Below are 24748 nucleotides of genomic sequence, written 5' to 3' on the forward strand. Positions count from 1 at the left end.
TGGACCAAAACCACAACACTGAAACAAGAAGACAGAGTGCAGAACCTGCGCAGACTCGGACTGTTATTGATCAGTCCTCCATCATCCACACGCCCACACAGAACCATGAAGGCTGCTAGACAAGCCGCTGCGGCAGATTTAGCTAACCCTCCATCACAGACGTCCGCTGTCTTCGAGCTTTCAGAAGAGGAACTTCCATCATGTCCAGCTACAGCGAGCTCCTCCTGCATCCAGAACAGCTCTCCTGAAGAACACTGTGCAGTTTCCCTGTCTAACTTAGACATAATCAGACGCCACTGATGGATGGAGGAGAAAACTCCATGAACAGAAGACTCACAGCTGACTATCGACCTCACATGTTGACGGGAAAATGACTCGAGAAGATGACACGGGTTCCTGGAATCAGTCGAAGATATTGAAACTGAAACATCAAGATATGCCAGACAATTCTGCCTCGAGAACCAAGCACATGAACAGAGGAGATCCCCGTCACACAGCGTCTGGGGAAGAGGAAGCAGGAGTCACTCGCCTAGAGGGATCCAGAACACATCGGGACGCGTCAGGGCTGCAGCGGAGAACAGCTCGAGTCTGAGATTTGCTGAAGATCTTCCTCAAATTAGAGCCAAGATTTGGCCTACAATCCTAAAGGCACGCGGAGAGGGCGAATCAGCCGACTCGATGTGGCCGTGAGCTGTGAGCTGTCATTGGGGCGTTGAGCCTGGTCTTGGTCAGATTGAGGACGCTTCACAGGATGATGAGGAAGCCGCAGATTAAATGACTGAGTTTAGTTTCCGCTTTATTTGTCCTTCTTTACGTTTCTGACGTTACTCAATGCACAGGCGGTGGCCGTACAGCACTTCCTTTGCTCAGTTCTTTATATTAAATTATTTATATGTCTGATTGACTATTCGGGCCTCTATTCGTCATCTGGTGCTTCGTTCTGTCCTCGATTGAACAGCCTCCGGCGCCAGTATGCAGCTCTGCACAGGACGTTTGCCCAGTGGAGAAGCGGTGCTGCCCATCTGAGCCTGGTTTCTCTCCAGGTGTTTTGATTCTTCTCTTTCGCCAGGTGCTGAAGTTTGTTCCTCTCCGCTGTCGCCGCTGGCCTGCATGGTTCAGGGTCTGTAGAGATGGATGGATTTACTCTTCAGTGTTTGGACTCTCAGTAGTGAATATTTTTGTAATTCAACTTTTTTTATTGTTCAACAGCCAAGAACAGAGAGCACACGTCACCCTACACATACACATGACACATGTTACATATTACATATGTGGAAATTAGGGTTGTGGTACTTTGAATGCACATATTCATTTATCCTAATTGTAAATGTTGCCAGAGATCATCCCACTTTCTATGTACACTTCTCCCTCATTGTTCAATCTCCCCAGCACACACTCATATGATGCAGTTTCCATCACCCCATTAATCCACTCCTTCATTTCTGGCATTCTGGGATGCTTCCAGTTGCGGAGTATCATCACAGCAGCTGTAATGCATCCTATCTTGAGAAGAATAAGGGATTTTTACCTATATTAGGGATCACTAATTTGTCACCCAGAAGGCATAGCCGTGTCTCTACAGGTAACTCACAACCAATCCTCCATTATTCTCACCATTTTACACCAGAATGGGTAAACTAGACCACATTCCCAGATCATGTCTAAATAAGACCCGTCTCTCAGTAGTGATTATGAAACCACACTGAGCTGAACTGAACTGAACTGAACTGAACTGAACTGAACTGAGCTGAACTGAGCTGAACTGAGCTGAACTGAACTGAACTGAACTGACCTGAACTGAACTGAACTGAGCTGAACTGAGCTGAGCTGAACTGAGCTGAACTGAGCTGAGCTGAGCTGAACTGAACTGAACTGAACTGAGCTGAACTGAGCTGAGCTGAACTGAGCTGAACTGAACTGAGCTGAACTGAACTGAACTGAACTGAACTGAACTGAGCTGAACTGAACTGAACTGAGCTGAGCTGAACTGAACTGAACTGAGCTGAACTGAACTGAACTGAGCTGAGCTGAACTGAACTGAACTGAACTGAGCTGAACTGAGCTGAGCTGAACTGAGCTGAACTGAACTGAGCTGAACTGAACTGAACTGAACTGAACTGAACTGAGCTGAACTGAACTGAACTGAGCTGAGCTGAACTGAGCTGAACTGAGCTGAACTGAACTGAGCTGAGCTGAACTGAACTGAAGCTCTGAACACTGAACTACACTGTTTACATTCACTGTGTGATCTTCTGTGCTCAGCTGTTAGACTCAGTCCACATTGTAGAAGCGCTGTATAAATCAAGCTGAGCTGAATGAACAGTGGCGTTGGTCTCAGCATTCGGGTTCTCTGAACTGGACTGTTCGTGTCGGTTCTGTGCTGTCTATGAATGCCGGCGGGTTGTGTTTCAGCTTATAGCACTCTTCTTGATTGTGAAATAATTTAAAACTGATTTGAGTTTTTCCAGGAATGGCGCTCTGCAGCTGAACACGGATGGGGAATGGTGTCTGGTGTTGCGAGTGTTCTGCTGGTCTAATGACTGCACTCAGCCGTTTTAATAGGAGAGCAGTGGCCATCTCCTCATTCAGATCATATCTGCTGTTATCATAACGCTTCTGATGATGAATATTTACAGATATGACTGAAATGGTTATTAGATAATTAAATTAAACATTGGTGACTAAATGTCCTGATGTGCATATCATAACTGGAGGACAGTTTTATTTCACCTCTAATAAATTTGGGCGATGCGGTGGCACAGTGGTTACTGTTGTCGCCTCACAGCAGGAAGGTCGCTGGTTTGAGTCTCGGCTGGGTCAGTTGGTGTTTCTGTGTGGAGTTTGCATGTTCTCCCCGTGTTGGTGTGGGTTTCCTCCGGGTGCTCCGGTTTCCCCCACAGTCCAAACACATGCGCTATAGGGGAACTGGGTAAGCTAAATTGTCCGTGTGTGTGTGTGAATGAGAGTGAGAGTGGGTGTTTCCCAGTGATGGGTTGCAGCTGGAAGAGCATCCGATATTTAAAATGTATGCTGCAATAGTTGGTGGTTCATTCCTCTGTGGCGACCTCTGATTAATAAAGGGACTCAGCCGAACAGTAAATGAGTGAGTGATGGAGTGAGTGAACGAGTGAGTGATGGAGTGAGTGAGCGAGTGAGTGAGTGAGTGAACGAGTGAGTGATGGAGTGAGTGAGCGAGTGAGTGAGTGAGTGAGCGAGTGATTGAGTGATTGAGTGAGTGAGTGAGTGAGTGAGCAAGTGATTGAGTGATTGAGTGAGTGATGGAGTGAGTGAGTGAGTGAGTGATGGAGTGAGTGAGTGAGTGAGCGAGTGATGGAGTGAGTGAGCAAGTGATGGAGTGAGTGAGTGAGTGATGAAGTGAGTGAGTGAGTGAGTGAGTAAGTGAGTGATGGAGTGAGTGAGTGAGCGAGCGAGTGATGGAGTGAGTGAGTGATGGAGTGAGTGAGCAAGTGAGTGAGTGATGGAGTGAGTGAGTGAGTGAGTGATGGAGTGAGTGAGTGAGTGAGTGAGTGATGGAGTGAGTGAGTGAGTGAGTGATGGAGTGAGTGAGTGATGGAGTGAGTGAGTGAGTGAGTGAGTGATGGAGTGAGTGAGTGAGTGAGTGATGGAGTGAGTGAGTGAGTGATGGAGTGAGTGAGCGAGTGAGTGAGTGAGTGAGTGAGCGAGTGAGTGAGTGAGTGAGTGAGTGATGGAGTGAGTGAGTGAGCGAGCGAGCGAGTGAGTGAGTGAGTGAGTGATGGAGTGAGTGAGTGAGCGAGTGAGTGAGTAAGTGAGTGAGTGAGTGAGTGATGGAGCGAGTGAGTGAGCGAGTGAGTGAGTGAGTGAGTGAGTGAGTGAGTGATGGAGTGAGTGAGTGAGCGAGCGAGTGAGTGAGTGAGTGAGTGAGTGAGTGATGGAGCGAGTGAGTGAGCGAGTGAGTGAGTAAGTGAGTGAGTGAGTGAGTGATGGAGCGAGTGAGTGAGTGAGTGAGTGAGTGAGTGAGTGATGGAGTGAGTGAGTGAGCGAGCGAGTGAGTGAGTGAGTGAGTGAGTGATGGAGCGAGTGAGTGAGCGAGTGAGTGAGTAAGTGAGTGAGTGAGTGAGTGATGGAGCGAGTGAGTGAGCGAGTGAGTGAGTGAGTGAGTGAGTGATGGAGTGAGTGAGTGAGCGAGCGAGTGAGTGAGTGAGTGAGTGAGTGATGGAGTGAGTGAGTGAGTGAGCGAGTGAGTGAGTAAGTGAGTGAGTGAGTGAGTGATGGAGCGAGTGAGTGAGCGAGTGAGTGAGTGAGTGAGTGAGTGATGGAGTGAGTGAGTGAGCGAGCGAGTGAGTGAGTGAGTGAGTGAGTGATGGAGCGAGTGAGTGAGCGAGTGAGTGAGTGAGTGAGTGAGTGAGTGAGTGAGTGAGTGATGGAGCGAGTGAGTGAGCGAGCGAGTGAGTAAGTGAGTGAGTGAGTGAGTGAGTGATGGAGTGAGTGAGTGAGCGAGCGAGTGAGTGAGCGAGTGAGTGAGTGAGTGAGTGAGTGTGAGTGAGTGAGTGAGTGAGTGAGTGATGGAGTGAGTGAGCGAGCGAGCGAGTGAGTGAGTGAGTGAGTGAGTGATGGAGTGAGTGAGTGAGTGAGTGAGTGATGGAGTGATGGAGTGAGTGAGTGATGGAGTGAGTGAGCGAGTGAGTGAGTGAGTGAGTGATGGAGTGAGTGAGTGAGTGAGTGAGTGAGCGAGTGAGTGAGTGAGTGAGTGATGGAGTGAGTGAGTGAGTGAGTGAGTGAGCGAGTGAGTGAGTGAGTGAGTGAGTGATGGAGTGAGTGAGTGAGTGAGTGAGTGATGGAGTGATGGAGTGAGTGAGTGATGGAGTGAGTGAGCGAGTGAGTGAGTGAGTGAGTGATGGAGTGAGTGAGTGAGTGAGTGAGTGAGCGAGTGAGTGAGTGAGTGAGTGATGGAGTGAGTGAGTGAGTGAGTGAGTGAGCGAGTGAGTGAGTGAGTGAGTGATGGAGTGAGTGAGTGAGTGAGTGATGGAGTGAGTGAGCGAGTGAGTGAGTGAGTGAGTGAGTGAGTGAGTGAGCGAGTGAGCGAGCGAGTGAGTGAGCGAGTGAGTGAGTGAGTGATGGAGTGAGTGAGTAATCTTCTTGATCGTTGGCCACCTGGCAAAGGTTCCTCCACTACTACAAAAGTAAATCTACTAATGATAGGAATCGATAGACACTTGGAGGCCAATATTTCCTGATGATCCGGGATTCACTTGGTCCAATAACAAGGGTAGTAATTATTTAGGCATTGATTAGGATTAGGTTTAAAGGCCTCCATCTAGATTTGAGGTGAACATACGCCGAGGATGTCTCATTTGTCCTCGTGTATTTCTACAGGCTGCGCAGTCATGAGCAGATCACAGTAAACTGAGGGATCTTGTAGGCATCAGTACAGCAGAGAGGGAAGTGGTCATCATCACTGAGCCGATGACACTATTCTCTTTGGAAAAAGTAAGTTGTCGTAGCTTCAGGAGTCATTAGCACATTTTCTAGTTTCCACTAAATGTGAATTATTATCTGAGACAGATGGCGATGCTGTTATAAGCTAAAATTAACCCACACGCTGTGGTGATCATGTTACTCCAATTACAGAAAAACCCATAAAACCTCATCTTTAAAGCAAAATCTCTATAAATGGAGAAGAGCAGCACTCACTGACTGCTTATCCAGATTAATCTGCTGCTTTGGTCCTACAATAAGCAGACTACATTAATAAACAATAGACAAGATGATTATTTCCCTGTGTTTGGAGAACACATGACATTTAGACAGCAGGTGTGATGAACACTTAAGAGCATGGAGGAGCACATGTTCTAATTTTAATACATTAAACTGCACCTTTAAACTACATCGATTTGGAATTATAACCTGAATTATATTCTCTCACAGCTGAGAGGCTTAAACTTTCCCTTCCTACGTCATTATAATATTGAAAAGCTTCCCGTCAAACTCTCTGCATTTCATAAGGCAATGCTTCTCTCTTGCTCTCTGATTTATCAACACAGATTTCCTCCACACTCTGGTTTCATCGGGAATAACCGCAATATACTCTATAAAATAAACCTGTATTTTTCCAGAAGAATAATATAAACAAACATCATCACTGAAATAAACAAACATCATCACTAAAACAAACAAACATCATCACTGAAACAAACATCATCACTAAAATAAACAAACATCATCACTAAAACAAACATCATCACTGAAATAAACAAACATCATCACTAAAACAAACATCATCACTAAAATGAACAAACATCATCACTGAAATAAACAAACATCATCACTGAAATAAACAAACATCATCACTGAAACAAACATCATCACTGAAATAAACAAACATCACTAAAACAAACATCATCACTAAAACAAACATCATCACTAAAATGAACAAACATCATCACTGAAATAAACAAACATCATCACTGAAATAAACAAACATCATCACTGAAACAAACATCATCACTGAAATAAACAAACATCATCACTAAAACAAACAAACATCCTCACTAAAATAAACAAACATCATCACTAAAACAAACATCATCACTGAAATGAACAAACATCATCACTGAAATAAACAAACATCATCACTGAAATAAACAAACATCATCACTGAAATAAACAAACATCATCACTAAAACAAACAAACATCATCACTGAAACAAACATCATCACTAAAATAAACAAACATCATCACTAAAACAAACATCATCACTGAAATGAACAAACATCATCACTGAAATAAACAAACATCATCACTGAAATAAACAAACATCATCACTAAAACAAACAAACATCATCACTGAAACAAACATCATCACTAAAATAAACAAACATCATCACTAAAACAAACATCATCACTGAAATAAACAAACATCATCACTGAAATAAACCAACATCATCACTAAAACAAACAAACATCATCACTGAAACAAACATCATCACTAAAATAAACAAACATCATCACTAAAACAAACATCATCACTGAAATAAACAAACATCATCACTGAAATAAACAAACATCATCACTGAAATAAACAAACATCATCACTGAAATAAACAAACATCACTAAAACAAACATCATCACTAAAATGAACAAACATCATCACTGAAATAAACAAACATCATCACTAAAACAAACAAACATCATCACTGAAATAAACAAACATCATCACTGAAATAAACAAACATCATCACTGAAATAAACCAACATCATCACTGAAATAAACAAACATCATCACTGAAATAAACAAACATCATCACTGAAATAAACAAACATCATCACTGAAATAAACAAACATCACTAAAACAAACATCATCACTAAAATGAACAAACATCATCACTGAAATAAACAAACATCATCACTAAAACAAACAAACATCATCACTGAAATAAACAAACATCATCACTGAAATAAACAAACATCATCACTAAAACAAACAAACATCACTGAAATAAACAAACATCATCCCTGAAATAAACAAACATAATCACTGAAATAAACAAACATCACTGAAATAAACAAACATCATCACTGAAACAAACATCGTCACTGAAATAAACAAACATCACTGAAATAAACAAACATCATCACTGAAACAAACATCGTCACTTAAATAAATAAACATCATCACTAAAACAAACATCATCGCTAAAACAAACATTATCGCTAAAACAAACATCGTCACTGAAATAAACAAACATCATCACTAAAACAAACAAACATAATCACTGAAATAAACAAACATCATCACTGAAATAAACAAAAATCACTAAAACAAACATCATCACTGAAACAAACATCGTCACTGAAATAAACAAACATCATCACTAAAATGAACAAACATCATCACTGAAATAAACAAACATCATCACTGAAATAAACAAACATCATCACTGAAACAAACATCATCACTGAAATAAACATCATCACTGAAATAAACATCATCACTGAAATAAACAAACATCATCACTGAAATAAACAAACATCGTCACTGAAACTTCATAAATAACAGACAGCACTGCTCTAGTTCCTCTGGCGGCTCAGCAGGGGGCAGCATCTCCTCCCGTGTCCGCCAAAACACGCACGAGCAAGAGCGCGACGGCCCAGAGTGCAGTTCGGCCGTCAGATTTGCCAGTCATCTTCAGCATCAGTTCTGAGCTGCAGCAACTCAGAGGAGCTGTTTATTTACATTACCGGAGAATTACCGACACCGAACACCGACACCGGGCGGCAACATGAAAGAGGCGACGGCGAAGAGACGAGAGAAACCGAAGGAGAAAAACACCGCAGAGCCGCAGGATGTGGAGATGAAGGAGGAGGAGCAGCGCGGGGCCCGGGAACTGGACCAGACCACTCTGGACGGTCAGAACACTCTATAATACAGTATATTACTGACCCATAACACACAGGGGACTGGACCAGACCACTCTGGACGGTCAGAACACTATAATACAGTATATTACTGACCCATAACACACAGGGGACTGGACCAGACCACTCTGGACGGTCAGAACACATTATAATAGTGGACTGTACAGTACCGCACATTGTTATTGGATGATGATGAGCAGCAGAACAGTACATGTTGTTTCGGGCTCTCGTGTTTAACAGATCTGCTACAGCTGCAGTGAGACTGGAGCAGCTTCTGTTCTGAACTCTGTGAATGTCCAGACGGTCAGACGCTCAGCAGCGGGTTGGTGATGATGAGGATGGAGTGTGTTGCAGATCTTCATCATCATCTCTGCATTTACAGACAGCAGTGCTGTCATCTGCTCTCTGCTGTCAGAGGAGTGTGTTATTACAGTAGTGTGTGTGTGTGTGTGTGTGTGTGTGTGTGTGTGTGTGTGTGTGTGTGTGTGTGACTGCAGATATCCGGGAACATGTGAAGCAGATCGAGAAGGCGGTGTCGGGGAAGGAGCCGCGGTTCGTCCTGCGGGCTCTGCGGGCGCTGCCCTCCACCAGCCGCCGCCTCAACACAAACGTCCTGCATAAAGCCGTCAGCGGGTTCTTCACAGCAAACGCCGCCGGGAAAGAGTTTCTGCTCGGCTTCCTGGAGCAGGTAAAACACCCTTCATCAGCGCTGAGCACACTGCTGATTACCGTGATCACTGCTCTGGGTGATCAGGACAGGTTTTGCTCTTCATTAAAGGTCACGATGCTGAACATCAACACAGAAGTGGTCTAGCAGAGGCTCTGTAGATGAGTGTCACATTCCCTCATCAGAGTATTGATCATGTGTTGTCGTGTGTCAGTAGCGGGTCTGCTTTTCCAACCATATTGAAAGATATGCATGATCTAGTGTGCATTATTGGGCTCGTGTTGTGGTTTTGAGTCTAAAACTATTTTATTTTCAAGCTAGAAAAAGCAAGCAGGCGACCATTAATCTCTCACACAGCTGGAGATCTGGAGGAGACAGAAACCGCTCCATATGCACTGCGTGCTGACAAACGGCCCTGTCGAGCTCTGACTGAGTCCCACACAGATTTTCATCCAGTAGTCTTGCTGATCCTTCCTTTAGCAAGCGGCCGGCGAATCCCCCACTGCAGCACGGCTATTGTGTATCTGCAGAACAGTCACTCGTTAATGTTTCCTCATGATCAGTCACACACACACACACACACACACACACACACACACCCGCACGCTGCTCGTGTCTGAAGGGAAGGCGGCGCTCGTGTTTTACCACATCCGGCCACTCATACACGCTAATGATGGAGGAACGGCAGATCATTACACGACTCTCAGATGACTCTTTATAAAGCAACAGTTGTAAACGGGGGCATCTCTAACCCTCAGCTGGATGTTTTCCTCCGCTGTGCTACACACCGTCATTTCCATTCCCTCTGTGATGCAGCACTGAATTAATTAATCTGATGTTTGTTTCCTGCAGCCGGTGGAGATTGAGGGCGACGTGCCGTTCAGACCACGCACCGGTAAAGCTGCCGCGGTGCCGCTGATCCCTGAGGTTGAGGCGTACCTGCAGCTGCTGACGGTGGTGTACCTGACCAACAACAAACACTACACAGAGGTCAGACTGCACTCATATCTACAGCAGCAACACATGAAGCTGAATCTGTTCTGATAAACACTGCTCATGCTCATGTAGGAGCCTGTAAACAGAAGCTGTGTACTATGAAAATGACAAAACCAGTGGAAAATGTTGACTTATATGAAAATAATGAGCAGTGGAGAGAGAACGGGCTTCATAATGCATGAATATCAGTTCCTGGTGATTATCTGCAGTGAGGAGCAGCGCCAGACACAATCTGTGGACATCTCCTGCTGTTTCTGCTGAGAATGAGTAAAACATCTGCAGATTTATGCTGAATTATTCACAACCATCATAACTAAACTAATATAGGACATCATCATCATCATAATAACAGCTGTTTAACTTTAATGTTTACAGTGCAAGTCTATCTAGTGGTGCGTTTCCCAAACAGTGATGTAACTGGCGGCTGAGCCATCATAGCACTGCATGGTCTGTGAGAGAGCGCTGTAGTGACGAGTGTTTCCTAAAACCCGGAGTTTCTCTGCGGCAGATCCATCGTTTGAGCCACGCTAGTTATAACGTAAAACACCCATAATGCAGCTCTGCACGGGGCGGAGGAACAGCTTCTGTAGAGCAGAACACACACCTAAAATAATCCAGTATTAGTTTAATAAAGCACGCACTCGCTCTCCACATCAGCTGAAATACATGTAAACAGCACATATAGAGTGTGTGTTTCCCTTACAGACATTATAGAGAACATCACAGACCCTATTCCACAACAAACAATCACTTCCAGAAGACAACACCTGCTCTGATCTCATGTAGAAACCACAGACATAAAGAAAGAATGAGGCCGTTTATTAAGAAATGACAATTAATATTTATTAGGACATGAAAAAATATCCCACTTTAATAATAATAATATTAATGATGATGATGATGAAGATGATGATGATGATGAAGATGATGAAGATGATGATGATGATTGATTGATTATTTAGTCTACTTTTGCAGTTTTACAGGTGTAAGCCTCTGCACTGTGTTCTACCCAGCAGGCCCGTGTCATTTACAGCACCGATACTTCATCAATAACCCACTGTACATTAAGCATTAGCGTTTGCGGTGTGTTTTGCTTTCACGAGCTTTGGAGACGCAACATAAACTCCTACAGCTTTCATCATGAGCAACGGCTGTGTTCAAAATGACGTCAATGTGTGCAAAGTGCACTGTGAAGGGAGCGCCACTGTAGACATGAAGATGACTAAAACTGAACTGTGAAATACTCTGAAAGCAGATTCTCAGTTTCAGTTTCTGGTTTTTAGAAACAAGAACACAGAACGCACGTTTGCACACACTGTACACACACCAACTAAACACTCATATTAGTCAACAATCTTACTGAAAACAAGATGAAAACACAATAAATACACACGCACACACATTTACCCAGGTTAATCAATAGACTCAGTGATGGGCTGGAGATCTGCAGATTTGTGTGTGTGTGTGTGTGAGTGTGTGTGTGTGTGTGTGTGTGTGTGTGAGAGTGTGTGTGTGTGTGTGTGTGTGTGTGTGTGTGTGTGAGTGAGTGTGTGTGAGTGAGTGTGTGAGTGAGTGTGTGAGTGTGTGAGTGAGTGAGTGTGTGAGTGAGTGTGTGAGTGAGTGTGTGAGTGAGTGTGTGAATGTGTGTGTGAGTGTGTGTGAGTGTGTGTGTGTGTGTGTGTGTGTGTGTGTGTGTGTGTGTGTGTGTGTGTGTGTGTGTGTGTGTGTGTGTGAGAGTGAGAGTGAGAGTGAGAGTGTGAGTGTGAGTGTGAGTGTGTGTGTGTGTGTGTGTGTTGATGAGTAATGAACGCATTGTCTCCTCCACAGGCTCAGAAAGTCTCAGATGATCTCCTTCAGAAGATCGGCTCTCAGAACCGCCGTGCGCTGGATCTGGTGGCCGCTAAGTGCTACTATTATCACTCACGTGTGTATGAGTTCCTGAACCAGCTGGACGTGGTGCGCAGGTGAGCTGTTCACACACACACACACACACACACACACACACACACACTGCAGTTAGCTCATACTGTTCTGTTTCAGTTTCCTGCACACGCGGCTGCGGACGGCCACGCTGCGCCACGATGCGGACGGTCAGGCCACGCTGCTCAACCTGCTGCTGCGCAACTACCTGCAGTACAACCTGTACGACCAGGCAGAGAAGCTGGTGTCCAAATCTGTGTTCCCCGAGCTGGCCAATAACAACGAGTGGGCACGCTACCTGTACTACACAGGTGAGAGGATCCTCAAACAGGGGAACAGCGGTGTGTAGGGATGTCCCGATACAACATTTTAACTTCCGATACGATTCCGATAATGCAGCCTTCAGTACGAACCGATACCGATATAAATGCGATATCAGATGATGAATACTTTACTTTTACCTATTTTGTTGAGAGGAATGTCTGAAAGGCTAGATCAAACTGAGAACAAAAGTCAGCCACAGTAAGTATGGAAATAAACGACCAATATATTAACTACTGGTTGCATAAATGTGAAGCTTTATATAGGAATATATTTAAAGTAATTAAAGAATAAATATTAAGACCCTGAAAAATATCTTACCTGAATAAACAAAATATACATATTTTAAAGTGCAAAATGCTGATTAAAGGTCACTTCAGTTATTTATTTCTTACCATCAGCAGATGATAGAAACAGCTGAAGCAGGAACAGAAGAAAACATTGTTCACTGATCAACTGCTGAAGGTGGAGCGTCTAAAGTCTGTCTGTGTGATTTTCACACACAGCTTCTTGATGAATTTGTGATCCAGTTTTGAGCTGAGAAATATCTTTTACACAGGCCAGCAGACATAAAGAGTTATTGTTATAAGTTATTGTTAAATTAATAAAAATGTGCAGTATGGTTAATACAAACATTTACATGATCAGATCTGTTTACTCTGTGTTTGCATCATAAGAAGAGTATGGCTGTATCATGTTCCAGAAAGTAACACCATTCTGTCTGTTAAACTGTAATGACCCTCAGCAACAGAAGGATTTCTTATTCTTATTCAATAGACAATTAAACCAACAGAAATGTTTAGCATTGAACACCTTGTACATGACAGCTATAGAAAACGAAAGCAGAATCCGGGACATGTTCGGCGCTTTAGAAATCCTGCTGAATGCATTTTTCAGTCTCCAATAGAGGACATGTCCAGGAAAAAGAGGATGTATTGTCACCCTAGATCATGAGCTGAGTCAGTCTATTTAGTGAAAGGTTTTCTTGGCGTGTCCTCGCACTCATCTCCAAGCGACTACCGAAGTCAGATGTGCAGCGCGTCTCTGAAGTCTGAAGCAGCAGAGCACCCGAGTGTGTGGAGTTTCTCACGCACACAGAACCGGCCGTGAGGTAAAGTCTTATATGTGGGAAGCGCTGGTGTTGAATTGAGCATCACACTGGATGAACCACGATACGCCATGACCGAGTTGTAATGTAAACATTTTAAATGAGGCTCGCATGGTGTGCGGTTCGTCGCCATTCAGCGCGCTGCTCAGCAGTGTATACAGGACAATGTAAGTTAAAGATCGCTTGACATGAAGTAAATAAACCAGTAGAGATGTGCCGCTCAGTGAAGGGTGTTAGTGTGGCGGAGCAGTGGAGGACGGTTACAGCTGTTAGCTCTGCAGAAGTGGTGTGTTGTCAGTGTAGTCAGGAGCTGAAACCCCCCCCGCCGGCACACAACACTGAGCCGGACATCATCTGTTTCAGGCCGCATCAAAGCCATCCAGCTGGAGTACTCAGAGGCCAGGAGGACCCTGACCAACGCCCTGCGCAAAGCCCCTCAGCACACCGCCGTGGGCTTCAAGCAGACTGTGAGTGTGTGTGTGTGTGTGTCCACTGCTGTGAATGTGAAGACTGCGTGTGTAAGTGTGTGATGACGGTGTGTGTCCTGCAGGTTCACAAGCTGCTGATCGTGGTGGAGCTCCTGCTGGGGGAGATTCCTGACCGTCTTCAGTTTCGGCAGCCGTCGCTCAAGCGCTCGCTGATGCCCTACTTCCTGCTCACACAAGGTAAACACACACTCTACTTCCTGCTCACACACTCTCATCTACAGAAACACACACTCCTGTGTCCGTGCTGATCTGAGGTCAGTGTCGGTGTAGTGGTGTCGGTCTGACCGTGTTCTCTGTGTCTGCGCTTCTGCTCCTCCAGCCGTGAGAACTGGAAATCTGGCCAAGTTTAACCAGGTCCTGGATCAGTTTGGAGAGAAGTTCCAGACCGACGGCACGTACACACTGATCATCCGACTGAGACACAACGTCATTAAAACTGGTGAGTTCATCACACCGTGCGCAGACGAGTCTATCTACAGCTGAACAGCTTCAAGGGGCCGTTCACACACACACACACACACACACACACACACAAACACACACACACAGTTCAACATTCCCTATTCACGGAGACGCTAGCGGCTCATAGGTCAGCGCGTATAACCCTTCATCACTTTAACAGAAGGAGACACTGACTGCTGTAGTTACTGCAGTTGTGTTCTTTGCAGGGCTGGAAATTGTGACCGTTTTGCTCTCATATGAGCCGGAATTGTGTCTATGTGGCCGCAGTATATATTGGAGCATTTGTGCGAGTGCATATATTGTTGTCGTGCGACCGGTTTTCACAGCACAATGTTCAGCACACGTGTAGATTTAGGAGGCCTTCACACATTTCCCAGCTCAGCAGTGTGTATAGCAGTCGTCATGTCCACTTGCTGCAGTAAACAAACCCGCAATGCCTGCCCCGCCTTCAAGCTCTTCTTATTGGCCCACAGCGCTACAACAGAACACCAATGGATTGGTTAATATCAGCTGTCAATCACTCAGTTCAGATGACGGAGCTACAGAGGTCTGGATAATGGAGAATGAACACAGCACTGACAGATTGAGTTTTAGACAGCAGCTAAAGGGACAGATAACGGCTCGTCTGATCAGTGATCATGTGGAGAACGTCGATCCAGCATCTACACTTTCCCAAGAGTGGCTAAAAGACTTCCAGTGTTCGAGCTCCGCTATGAAAAGGACTGAAGCGTTCGCTGTAAAGCCGCTGGGACGGAGTTTTCAGGTAGCAGTGTTTGCCGCTGAATCTACACATGAAGCAGGAGATGTTCAAACCTTATTTAATCATCACGATGCTGTCAGCGACTGACCCCGCGCTCACCATCGCTGAAGAGCATGCGCTGACCGAGATCAAGCTGATACTGCAGCTCATTAGAGACTAGGGATGTAACGGTATCAGAATTTCACGGTACGGTAATACCTCGGTATGAATGTCACGGTACGGTATTTATTGAATCATTTACAGGAAAAAACAAAACTTATGAAAATACTCCAAAAAAGTGCCAAAAGTGTCAATGACATACAAATTAGCCATCTATCTGTAAGCTTTGAAACAGGAACTTCAATTTTAATAACAAAAAATTATTAAACCATGTAAAAACAATAAAGTTTCAATTTAGTATTGTTGAAAACTCATCACATTCAACATTTAATCACACTCAGCCCATCTACCCAGATGAGAGCTCTGCTAGTCGGACTTCTCATCAAGCATCTCCCGCTGGATCAATCTCACTATATTTATTAAACGGGATATTTCATTCATCTTGTTGTCTTTATCTAACGACATATTCCCTGACTTTGGTCATTGGAATCTATTACTTGTTCTCAGGTAACGTGTTTTGGCTGAGCGCAAAGATAAGTTAATGATTAATGTAAGCACGTACATTCTGTATATTGGCTGATCGCTTGCCTTTATTTCCTATAATGTATAAACTTATTGTATGTTATACTTTTATAATGGCCATTATCGATTATTAAAACCGATACTCAGCAAAAGAGAGGGTGTGTTTCGTATTTTCACTGAAATTGAAAGGAGGCAGTTGTTATCGGCTCCGTTTTGTTATAAATATCCACACAGTGAAGATGACGCTCATCTTATGCAGCACGACGCCTCAACATGTCTGCTGTCTAAGTTGCTAATATTAAAATGAAAATAGGCAGCTCCTTAAATCATGTTTACATTTTATTGTTGATAAAGTGAAACAACGAAGCCAGGGTGATGTGAATGAAGTTATAAAGTACACTGTTCCCTTTGAAGATTTACCCGTGTCCTCGGTATAGTCTGCTTTTCCATATCAAACTGAGAAGAAGAGACTGCAGCCTTGATCAAACTTGCGAAGTCTGAACTTACACGGAGATAATGCAGGACTGAACTGTGCGTGTTAGGCTACTTAATATTCAGGAAAAGCCCCAATCAGAGAGGCGAACGTCTGCAGCCCCGCCTCCGTTTTCAGATGTCTCCGTTTTCCATTATCCACACTGAGACATTATCCACACATTTCGAAACGCTCTGTTTTCGGCGCTCGAGAACTCTGGCGTAGTGTGGACGGTTGGCGTAACCGTAGCAAAACTTATGCGTTTTCAAACTAAAACACATTAGTGTAAACAGGGCCTTAGAGTTTTCCAGCTCTTTTCATCCCCGCTTCTAGCAGCACACTCCATTTCCGCATTACTGGATCTGTAGTGACAACAGACCGCAAGGGATGATGGTCAAGCATGGGCTGATGGGTATTGTAGTTTTCGCTACCTCCCGTTCGCTTCATTCGCCTAAGCAAATTTTCTCAGAAGACCTATAGTTTTACCGAGTCATGCGACTTCGGTAATATCGGAAAAAAATAATATTGCGGTATGACGGTATTTACAATACCGTTACATCCCTATTAGAGACCGTTTCTGCTGTTAAGATGACGGATGCCAATAATAATTTCTGTCATCATCATCATCTGTGCAGTATGAGACGGCACCGGTGAGAACAGCACTGTGATTATTGTTACCTCAGTTCATCTCCGTCACGTGCAGCAGTGTGTGCAGGCCGCTGAGCGCAGGCAGAGTTTGTTGATTTGTTAGTTGTGATTAGAGGCTTAATATATAACTCGATCTGTTCATATAAGACGTGTAGTAACGCTGCTCAGCATTTTCAGAGGCTGCCACTACAATAAAGCTTCATTTCCAGCCCTGCATGAAGAATGCTGAAGCCGTAATCACCGACTCCCATAGCAGGAAACACTGTCAACATGAACCGCTGCAGCTCTCAGCATTTCTCAAAGCTTCTCCTTTGTGTTCAGCAAAGCTCATGAAGGGTTCTGTGGATGAGTACACAACAGCAGAGTGACCTGATGTGTGTGTGTGTGTGTGTGTGTGCAGGCGTGAGGATGATCAGTCTGTCGTACTCGCGCATCTCTCTGGCTGATATTGCACAGAAGCTGCAGCTCGACAGTCCTGAAGACGCAGAGTTCATCGTGGCCAAGGTCAGACACCTTAACACACACTAACACACTCACACACACACACACACACACACACACACACAGACTAACACACTCACCCTGTAACACACACCCAGTCTGAACGTGAGAAAATGCTTATCTTTAGCTGAACTGATCCAACATAGATTGTGTGTGCGCGCGCGCATGTGTGCGTGTATGTGTGTGTGTGTGTTTGCATACGCACGCATGTGTGTGTGTGTGCATGTATGGTGTGTCCACAGGCGATCCGTGACGGTGTGATCGAGGCCAGCATTAATCATGAGAAGGGCTTCGTGCAGTCGAAGGAGACGATGGACATCTACAGCACACGAGAGCCGCAGCTCGCCTTCCACCAGCGCATCGCCTTCTGCCTCGACATACACAACATGTCTGTGAAGGTAGAGGAGTGTGTGTGTGTGTGTGTGTGTGTGTGTGTGTGTGTGTACAGGACTGACTGCTGTGTTTCTCTGCAGGCGATGCGTTTTCCTCCGAAGGCCTACAATAAAGATCTGGAGTCTGCAGAGGTGAGACCGAACACACACACGCACACACGCACACACACACACACACACACACACTGCTGACCGGCTGTCTGTGTGTGTGTGTGTGTGCGCAGGAGAGGCGTGAGCGGGAGCAGCAGGATCTGGAGTTCGCTAAGGAGATGGCAGAAGATGATGATGACAGCTTCCCCTGAGCCGCAGCGCCGCTTCCTCTTCCTGTTTCCTCTCGGCCTCCATTGTTTTTTTTTTCTGCTGTTTTGTCTGAAATGATCCACACACACACACACACACACACACACACACACACTGATGTGCTGATGAGTCTCCGTGTTCTGCTGTTGTGTATGTGCTGAATAAACGCCGCTGTGCTGCAGGCTGTGTGTGTGTGTGGTCATTGCTCCTCCATGAGCTGCTCTGCTCTGCAGTGTGTGTGTGTGTGTGTGTGTGTGTGTGTGTGTGTGTGTGTGTGTGTGTGTGTGTGTGTGTGGTCATTGCTCCTCCGTGAGCTGCTCTGCTCTGCAGTGTGTGTGTGTGTGTGTGTGTGTGTGTGTGTGTGTGTGTGTGTGTGTGTGCGTGTGTGTGTGTGTGTGTGTGTGTGTGTGGTCATTGCTCCTCCATGAGCTGCTCTGCTCTGCAGTGTGTGTGTGTGTGTGTGTGTGTGTGTGTGTGTGTGTGTGTGTGTGTGTGTGTGTGTGTGTGTGTGTGTGTGTGTGTGGTCATTGCTCCTCCGTGAGCTGCTCTGCTCTGCAGTGTGTGTGTGTGTGTGTGTGTGTGTGTGTGTGTGTGTGTGTGTGTGTGCGTGTGTGTGTGTGTGTGTGTGTGTGTGTGTGGTCATTGCTCCTCCATGAGCTGCTCTGCTCTGCAGTGTGTGTGTGTGTGTGTGTGTGTGTGTGTGTGTGTGTGTGTGTGTGTGTGTGTGTGTGTGTGTGTGTGTGTGTGTGTGTGTGTGTGTGTGTGTGTGTGTGTGTGTGTGGTCATTGCTCCTCCGTGAGCTGCTCTGCTCTGCAGTGTGTGTGTGTGTGTGTGTGTGTGGTCATTGCTCCTCCGTGAGCTGCTCTGCAGTGTGTGTGTGTGTGTGTCCAGTAGTGTTGGTGCTGAGGGTGAATCTGTCTTGATCCGGCTTCACTGGGTTCTGATTCTGATTGAGCTGTGACTTCACCAGCGCACCGCAGCCCTCCACCTGCCCACAGCCCTGAGATCAGCAGGATTAAACACACACACACACACACACACACACACACACACTGCTGGGTTTGGCACTTGTGGAGCTGCGTATGGATGGATCTGAACTGAGCTTCAGCTCTGAACACTGGACTGACTCGGGTTCAGTTCACTACAGTTCTGTGATCAGCTGCTGCTGCGACACTCTACTGGAGAATGGAGATGAGCTGACCTGAGACCAGCACACAGTAGCCCGGGCGAGTGGCCGCTCCTCCGCTGCAGCAGGCGGCGCTGTGTCCGCTGGCGGAACCGGAAAGCGCTGAATGGAGGGAAAATTTGTTTTGGATCCCAGCGGCGTGTCAGCGTAAACATTCGCAGTGTCAGACAGAAAATGAAAGCGTGATTCAGTGTAAAGTGTTTTCTGCAGGAGGATGAGCAGCGCGCCGGGCTCCTGCACTGCAGCCGGTCAGCAGAGATCATGAGCGGCGCCAAACTGGAGCATTTACTGGCGGAAGCAGTGAGCGAAGCGGATGCCAGGTAACAGCTAACCTCTGCTAGCGGCTAACCCTTCATTAGCATCACGCTGCGCTTATTCAACACACAAACACTGATCACGCGTGCTGAGATGCTCCTCAGTGAAGCTCCGTCCTCCTGCTGCCTGTCTGTGTGTGTGTGTGTGTGTGTGTGTGTGTGTGAGTGCTCGGAGCGGCTGCAGTGTGTGTGTTGAGGAGCAGCAGGCCTCTGAGCTTCAGTCGGGTTTGTATCGCTCCTCCTCCATCACTCGCCTCTCTCCGCTCTTCAGCTCGTTGCTGTGGTGTGAGAGGGGCTTCAGCAGCACACAGCTCTGCTTGCTGGACTGTTGATGTGATTTCTGAGACTTTATTAAGCAGTAAGTCTGAATATGACCCAGCTTTACGGAGTTTGCAGTGTTTGAGCACCAGATGCTCCGTTTAATGTCGTTCACCATCACTCTCACAGTACTCTGATTCTGCAGCTCGTGTCAGGCAACTATACAGCAGTGGTTCCCAAACTTTCTTTGCATGAAACCCCGTTTTCCCCCTGGAGAATATTGTGTGCCCCCCTCCACATTTAATGCTATATTGCTCATATAAGTTTGCAGAAATGATGAAAAAAAATGTTGTTTTCAAACAAACCGTGTGTTTATTGCTATATCTAGATATCTTTATGAACAAATAAATAATAGCCTGATGTAAAATATAAAAGCAAAACATCAGCAGAGCATTTCTAACTGAAAAACTGAAGGATTTTGCCTTTAAATTGACCCCATTAAACAAGAGAAATATCAGTGTAGTCACTGGCGCATCAGGGAAAATATACAGGCTATCCCAGTTCACTACTTGCTTGTTATCTGTAATGCTCTGCCGGTTAGTGTGAGGAATGCTGCGAGGTGAATCAGTGCGGCGACTCGGTGTTTTGTGGAGGACGGGTTACAGATTTCTCCATTTTTGGGGTGGGGAGGTGTTTTGTAGGTTGTAAGTTGCTAGGCGACCATCAACCGTTTCCCCAGAGGATGACAAGCTGGCGCAACATTGCTGTCGCTCTGATACACACTTTACCTGTCGAAAAGCACAGCAGTGTTGGTGTGTTCTGTGTTTGTCTGAGAAAACGTGTCTTACCGAAATATGAATATTCCACACAAGCTGAAGCTGATCCGTCAATTCTTGTCACGTGACTCGTGGTGAGCTTGCAGGAGTCATTGGCTCGAGCACGTCATGCCGCGCACCTCCATTGGAAACAGCATACTTGCGTTCGCGATGTGTGAACAGCCCCATTTGTGATCTCCATCAGTTGATCCTCTTGCAGAGCCATGCTGATTTGTTGACAAATGGGTTGCCCATCCATACCTTGGCAGTTCGTGGGTCGTTTACTGGGCCTTTTCCCCTTAGCAAAGGAACTTTCCGAAGACGCCCGTTTCCTACTCATTTTGCTAGTTGTGGGTTAAATCTTGGGGCTAAAGTGACCATGATGTAAGCGAGAGAATACTGTAATTTTTCAAAATAAAAGTTTGTTCAGACTCGGATAGTGAAATGGAAATAATTACTGGTTTATTGTGCGGCCCGGTACCAATTGATCTACGGAGCGGTAGCTATGGGAGCAAATGAACTAAGGCACAGGTGTCAAAGCCAGTTCCTGGAGGGCTGAAGCTCTGCACAGTTTAGTTCCAACCCTAATTAAAAACACCTGATCAAACTATTTGAGTCCTTCAAGCTTGTTTGAAACCTACAGGTCAGTGTGTTGGAGCAGGGTTGGAACTAAACTGTGCAGGGCTGCGGCCCTCCAGGAACTGGCTTTGAGAACTGTGAACTAAGGCATCATGATCATTCTCCTAATTGTCCACTGCTGAGAAATGGTTAAAATATGACGCAACCCCCCCACAGACCTCGCTGATGCCCCCTTATGGGCAGCGACCCCCCTGTTGGGAACCACTGGTGTTAAGGACACATACTGACATTAATGCAAAGTATTATTGATGAAAGATCACAAGTTGGCTTCCATATCTGATGACTGATTTCCAACACAGTGGAGCAGTTCAATCATTTGCCGCAGGAGTATTCTCGCACTCATCAGGATTTAGTTTGTCACATGAATTTAGAATAGTGACGCACAAGACAAATCATGAAGGACTGCTCAGAACAGTTCAGTTCTACACCCAAACACAATCTGACTGTCAGCTCAAGCTTTATGAGGTCCACTTTACATAGAAAGAGATCAGACTGAAGTGTGTGTGTGTGTGTGTGTGTGTGCAGATGAGATGTGTGTGTGTGTGCGTGTGTGTGTGTGCAGATGAGATGTGTGTGTGTGTGTGTGTGCGTGCTCCTCTACTTGATCACAGCGCTCTGTACAGATATGTGTGTGTTCTGCTGTTGCAGGAGTGTGCTGTGTCTGCTGGGTCGTGGCGCTGACCCGAACCGTATCATGTGTGATGGAGTGGCGGCGGTGCATCTGGCGGCCGGGAGAGAGTCTGAGAGAGGCCTGCGGTGCCTGAAGCTGATGCTGGAACACGGAGCCGATGCTAACCTGCGGTCAGTGTGTGAGATCAACACACACACACACACTGATCAGAGAACAGCTCTACCACACCTTAAGTCACTTAAATCTTCCCTTCTGATGTGTGTGTGTGTGTGTGTGTGTGTGTGTGTGTGTGTGTGTGTGTGTGTGTGTGCAGATCTGCCGAAGCTCTCACTCCTCTACACATAGCTGCATCCTGGGGCTGCTTGCAGAATCTCAGACTGCTCTTGAGGAACGGCGGAAACCCAAACCTCAGAGATCAAGTGAAGTTCACATCCTCATATTACTACTATACCACATATCACACCATCACATCTCTCTGTATCATCTCCACACGTCTCCACACGTCTCTCTGTATCGTCTGTCTGTATCGTCTCCACACGTCTCTCTGTATCCTGTAGCTGAATCTGAAGTGTTTGCGTTGTTGACAGAGTGTCTCTGCTTGATTGTCAGGATGGGAATAGAGCGTCAGATCTGGCAGAGCAGGAGGACAACAGTAAATGTGCCAGTCTGCTGCTGGAGCACGAGCTGCTCACACACACGCAGGAGGACGACGCTCCCAGATTCCACTACTGTAAGTCTTCCGTCTCTCTCTCTCTCTCTCTCTCTCTCTCTCTCTCTCTCTCTCTCTCTCTCTCTCTCTCTCTCTCTCTCTCTCTCTCTCTCTCTCTCTCTCTCTCTCTCTCTCTCTCTCTCTCTCTCTCTCTCTCTCTCTCTCTCTCTCTCTCTCTCTCTCTCTCTCTCTCTCTCTCTCTCTCTCTCTCTCTCTCTCTCTCTCTCTCTCTCTCTCTCTCTCTCTCTCTCTCTCTCTCTCTCTCTCTCTCTCTCTCTCTCTCTCTCTCTCTCTCTCTCTCTCTCTCTCTCTCTCTCTCTCTCTCTCTCTCTCTCTCTCTCTCTCTCTCTCTCTCTCTCTCTCTCTCTCTCTCTCTCTCTCTCTCTCTCTCTCTCTCTCTCTCTCTCTCTCTCTCTCTCTCTCTCTCTCTCTCTCTCTCTCTCTCTCTCTCTCTCTCTCTCTCTCTCTCTCTCTCTCTCTCTCTCTCTCTCTCTCTCTCTCTCTCTCTCTCTCTCTCTCTCTCTCTCTCTCTCTCTCTCTCTCTCTCTCTCTCTCTCTCTCTCTCTCTCTCTCTCTCTCTCTCTCTCTCTCTCTCTCTCTCTCTCTCTCTCTCTCTCTCTCTCTCTCTCTCTCTCTCTCTCTCTCTCCTCTCTCTCTCTCTCTCTCTCTCTCTCTCTCTCTCTCTCTCTCTCTCTCTCTCTCTCTCTCTCTCTCTCTCTCTCTCTCTCTCTCTCTCTCTCTCTCTCTCTCTCTCTCTCTCTCTCTCTCTCTCTCTCTCTCTCTCTCTCTCTCTCTCTCTCTCTCTCTCTCTCTCTCTCTCTCTCTCTCTCTCTCTCTCTCTCTCTCTCTCCCTCTCTCTCTCTCTCTCTCTCTCTCTCTCTCTCTCTCTCTCTCTCTCTCTCTCTCTCTCTCTCTCTCTCTCTCTCTCTCTCTCTCTCTCTCTCTCTCTCTCTCTCTCTCTCTCTCTCTCTCTCTCTCTCTCTCTCTCTCTCTCTCTCTCTCTCTCTCTCTCTCTCTCTCTCTCTCTCTCTCTCTCTCTCTCTCTCTCTCTCTCTCTCTCTCTCTCTCTCTCTCTCTCTCTCTCTCCTCTCTCTCTCTCTCTCTCTCTCTCTCTCTCTCTCTCTCTCTCTCTCTCTCTCCTCTCTCTCTCTCTCTCTCTCTCTCTCTCTCTCTCTCTCTCTCTCTCTCTCTCTCTCTCTCTCTCTCTCTCTAGTGTTCTGCATTGGTCTGTCAGAGCAGTGAGATCTGCTGTAGAGGAATGCTGCAGTGTCTGCTGGAAGCAGAGCGTTCCACACTGTCATCATGACCGTTCTGTGTGCTGTTTTTCCTCAGCGCTGCTGTCGGAGGATTCGGTTCTAAGCAGCACTCATCTGTCCAGCATCTCCAGAACCAGCGACAAACACAGAGAAACGGCAGCGCTCTGGCTGTCAGAGCTGGTGGAGGAGCCCGTCATGTCCAGCACATGTGTTTCTGCTGTGGATCCAGTACTGCTTTCGGCACACACGGACGCACACACAGACGCACACACAGACGCACACACAGACGCACACACAGATGCACACACAGATGCACACACAGATGCACACACGGACGCACACACAGACGCACACACAGATGCACAGACGGACTGTGAGGTTTCTCCAAGTTTCCCCGGTCGGTCTCAGCAGGAGCTCCAGAAGAGCTTGAGAGCAGCTGATGAATATTTCTCCATCCTCTGCCCTCACCCGCAGCTCCACCCGTCTGCCGACTCCACCTTTGACCTGTCTCAGTATTCAGGGTTCCTGCACGGCGAGCGCACGGCAGCGGTGCGGCAGAACCAGGGAATCGACGTCACCAGCCCTGACGAGGTCTTCGTGTTCTCTAAGGATGTGGATGCAGAAGATGAGTTCGATAAGACTGTAGTGGGGCCTGCAGCTCGTGATGAAGATGAGGATGATGAAGAGTTTAAGAGTGTGTTTCAGCCTCCGCTCAGCAGTGGGTCCAGTCAGTACACCAGCTGTGGCAGTGACTCGTTCCACAGCCCTGTCCTGGAGCACCAGCGGCTGCCGGACCCCCAGAACCCTGATAATGCTCCAGGAGAACAGGAGAGACGCTCCGCACGGCCGCTGGAGGAGCCGCAGGGTTCCAGAACGGCTGAAGA

At 46.3% G+C, this 24748-nt stretch overlaps 2 protein-coding genes across 3 annotated transcripts in view; both read left to right on the plus strand.

The window, feature by feature from the left end:
* Nucleotides 1-8149: 8149 nt before the first annotated feature.
* Nucleotides 8150-18237, plus strand: psmd3 (proteasome 26S subunit, non-ATPase 3). The gene is given in 12 exon segments (NM_200572.1): nt 8150-8391; nt 8898-9088; nt 9920-10057; nt 11891-12027; nt 12104-12294; nt 13776-13879; nt 13963-14077; nt 14220-14339; nt 17264-17367; nt 17607-17762; nt 17838-17888; nt 17981-18237. Coding segments are annotated over 12 exon segments (1512 nt in total). The 5' UTR covers nt 8150-8264; the 3' UTR covers nt 18059-18237.
* Nucleotides 18238-19363: 1126 nt separating this feature from the next.
* zgc:85936 overlaps nt 19364-24748 on the plus strand; it is a 9883-nt gene continuing 4498 nt past the window's right edge. Inside the window, exons 1-6 of one of the 2 annotated variants that reach the window (XM_087294287.1) lie at nt 19364-19562; nt 21917-22069; nt 22213-22318; nt 22509-22629; nt 23941-24104; nt 24187-24748. The exon at nt 24187-24748 is cut by the window's right edge and continues 908 nt beyond it. In XM_087294287.1, coding sequence (XP_087150413.1) covers nt 22556-22629; nt 23941-24104; nt 24187-24748 — 800 coding nt within the window. In that variant the 5' untranslated portion in view covers nt 19364-19562; nt 21917-22069; nt 22213-22318; nt 22509-22555. 2 annotated transcript variants of the gene reach the window in all.

The sequence above is a fragment of the Danio rerio genome, chromosome 19 (assembly GCF_052040795.2).
Source record: "Danio rerio strain M-AB ecotype USA chromosome 19, GRCz13ab, whole genome shotgun sequence".
Classification (NCBI taxonomy): Eukaryota; Metazoa; Chordata; class Actinopteri; order Cypriniformes; family Danionidae; genus Danio; species Danio rerio.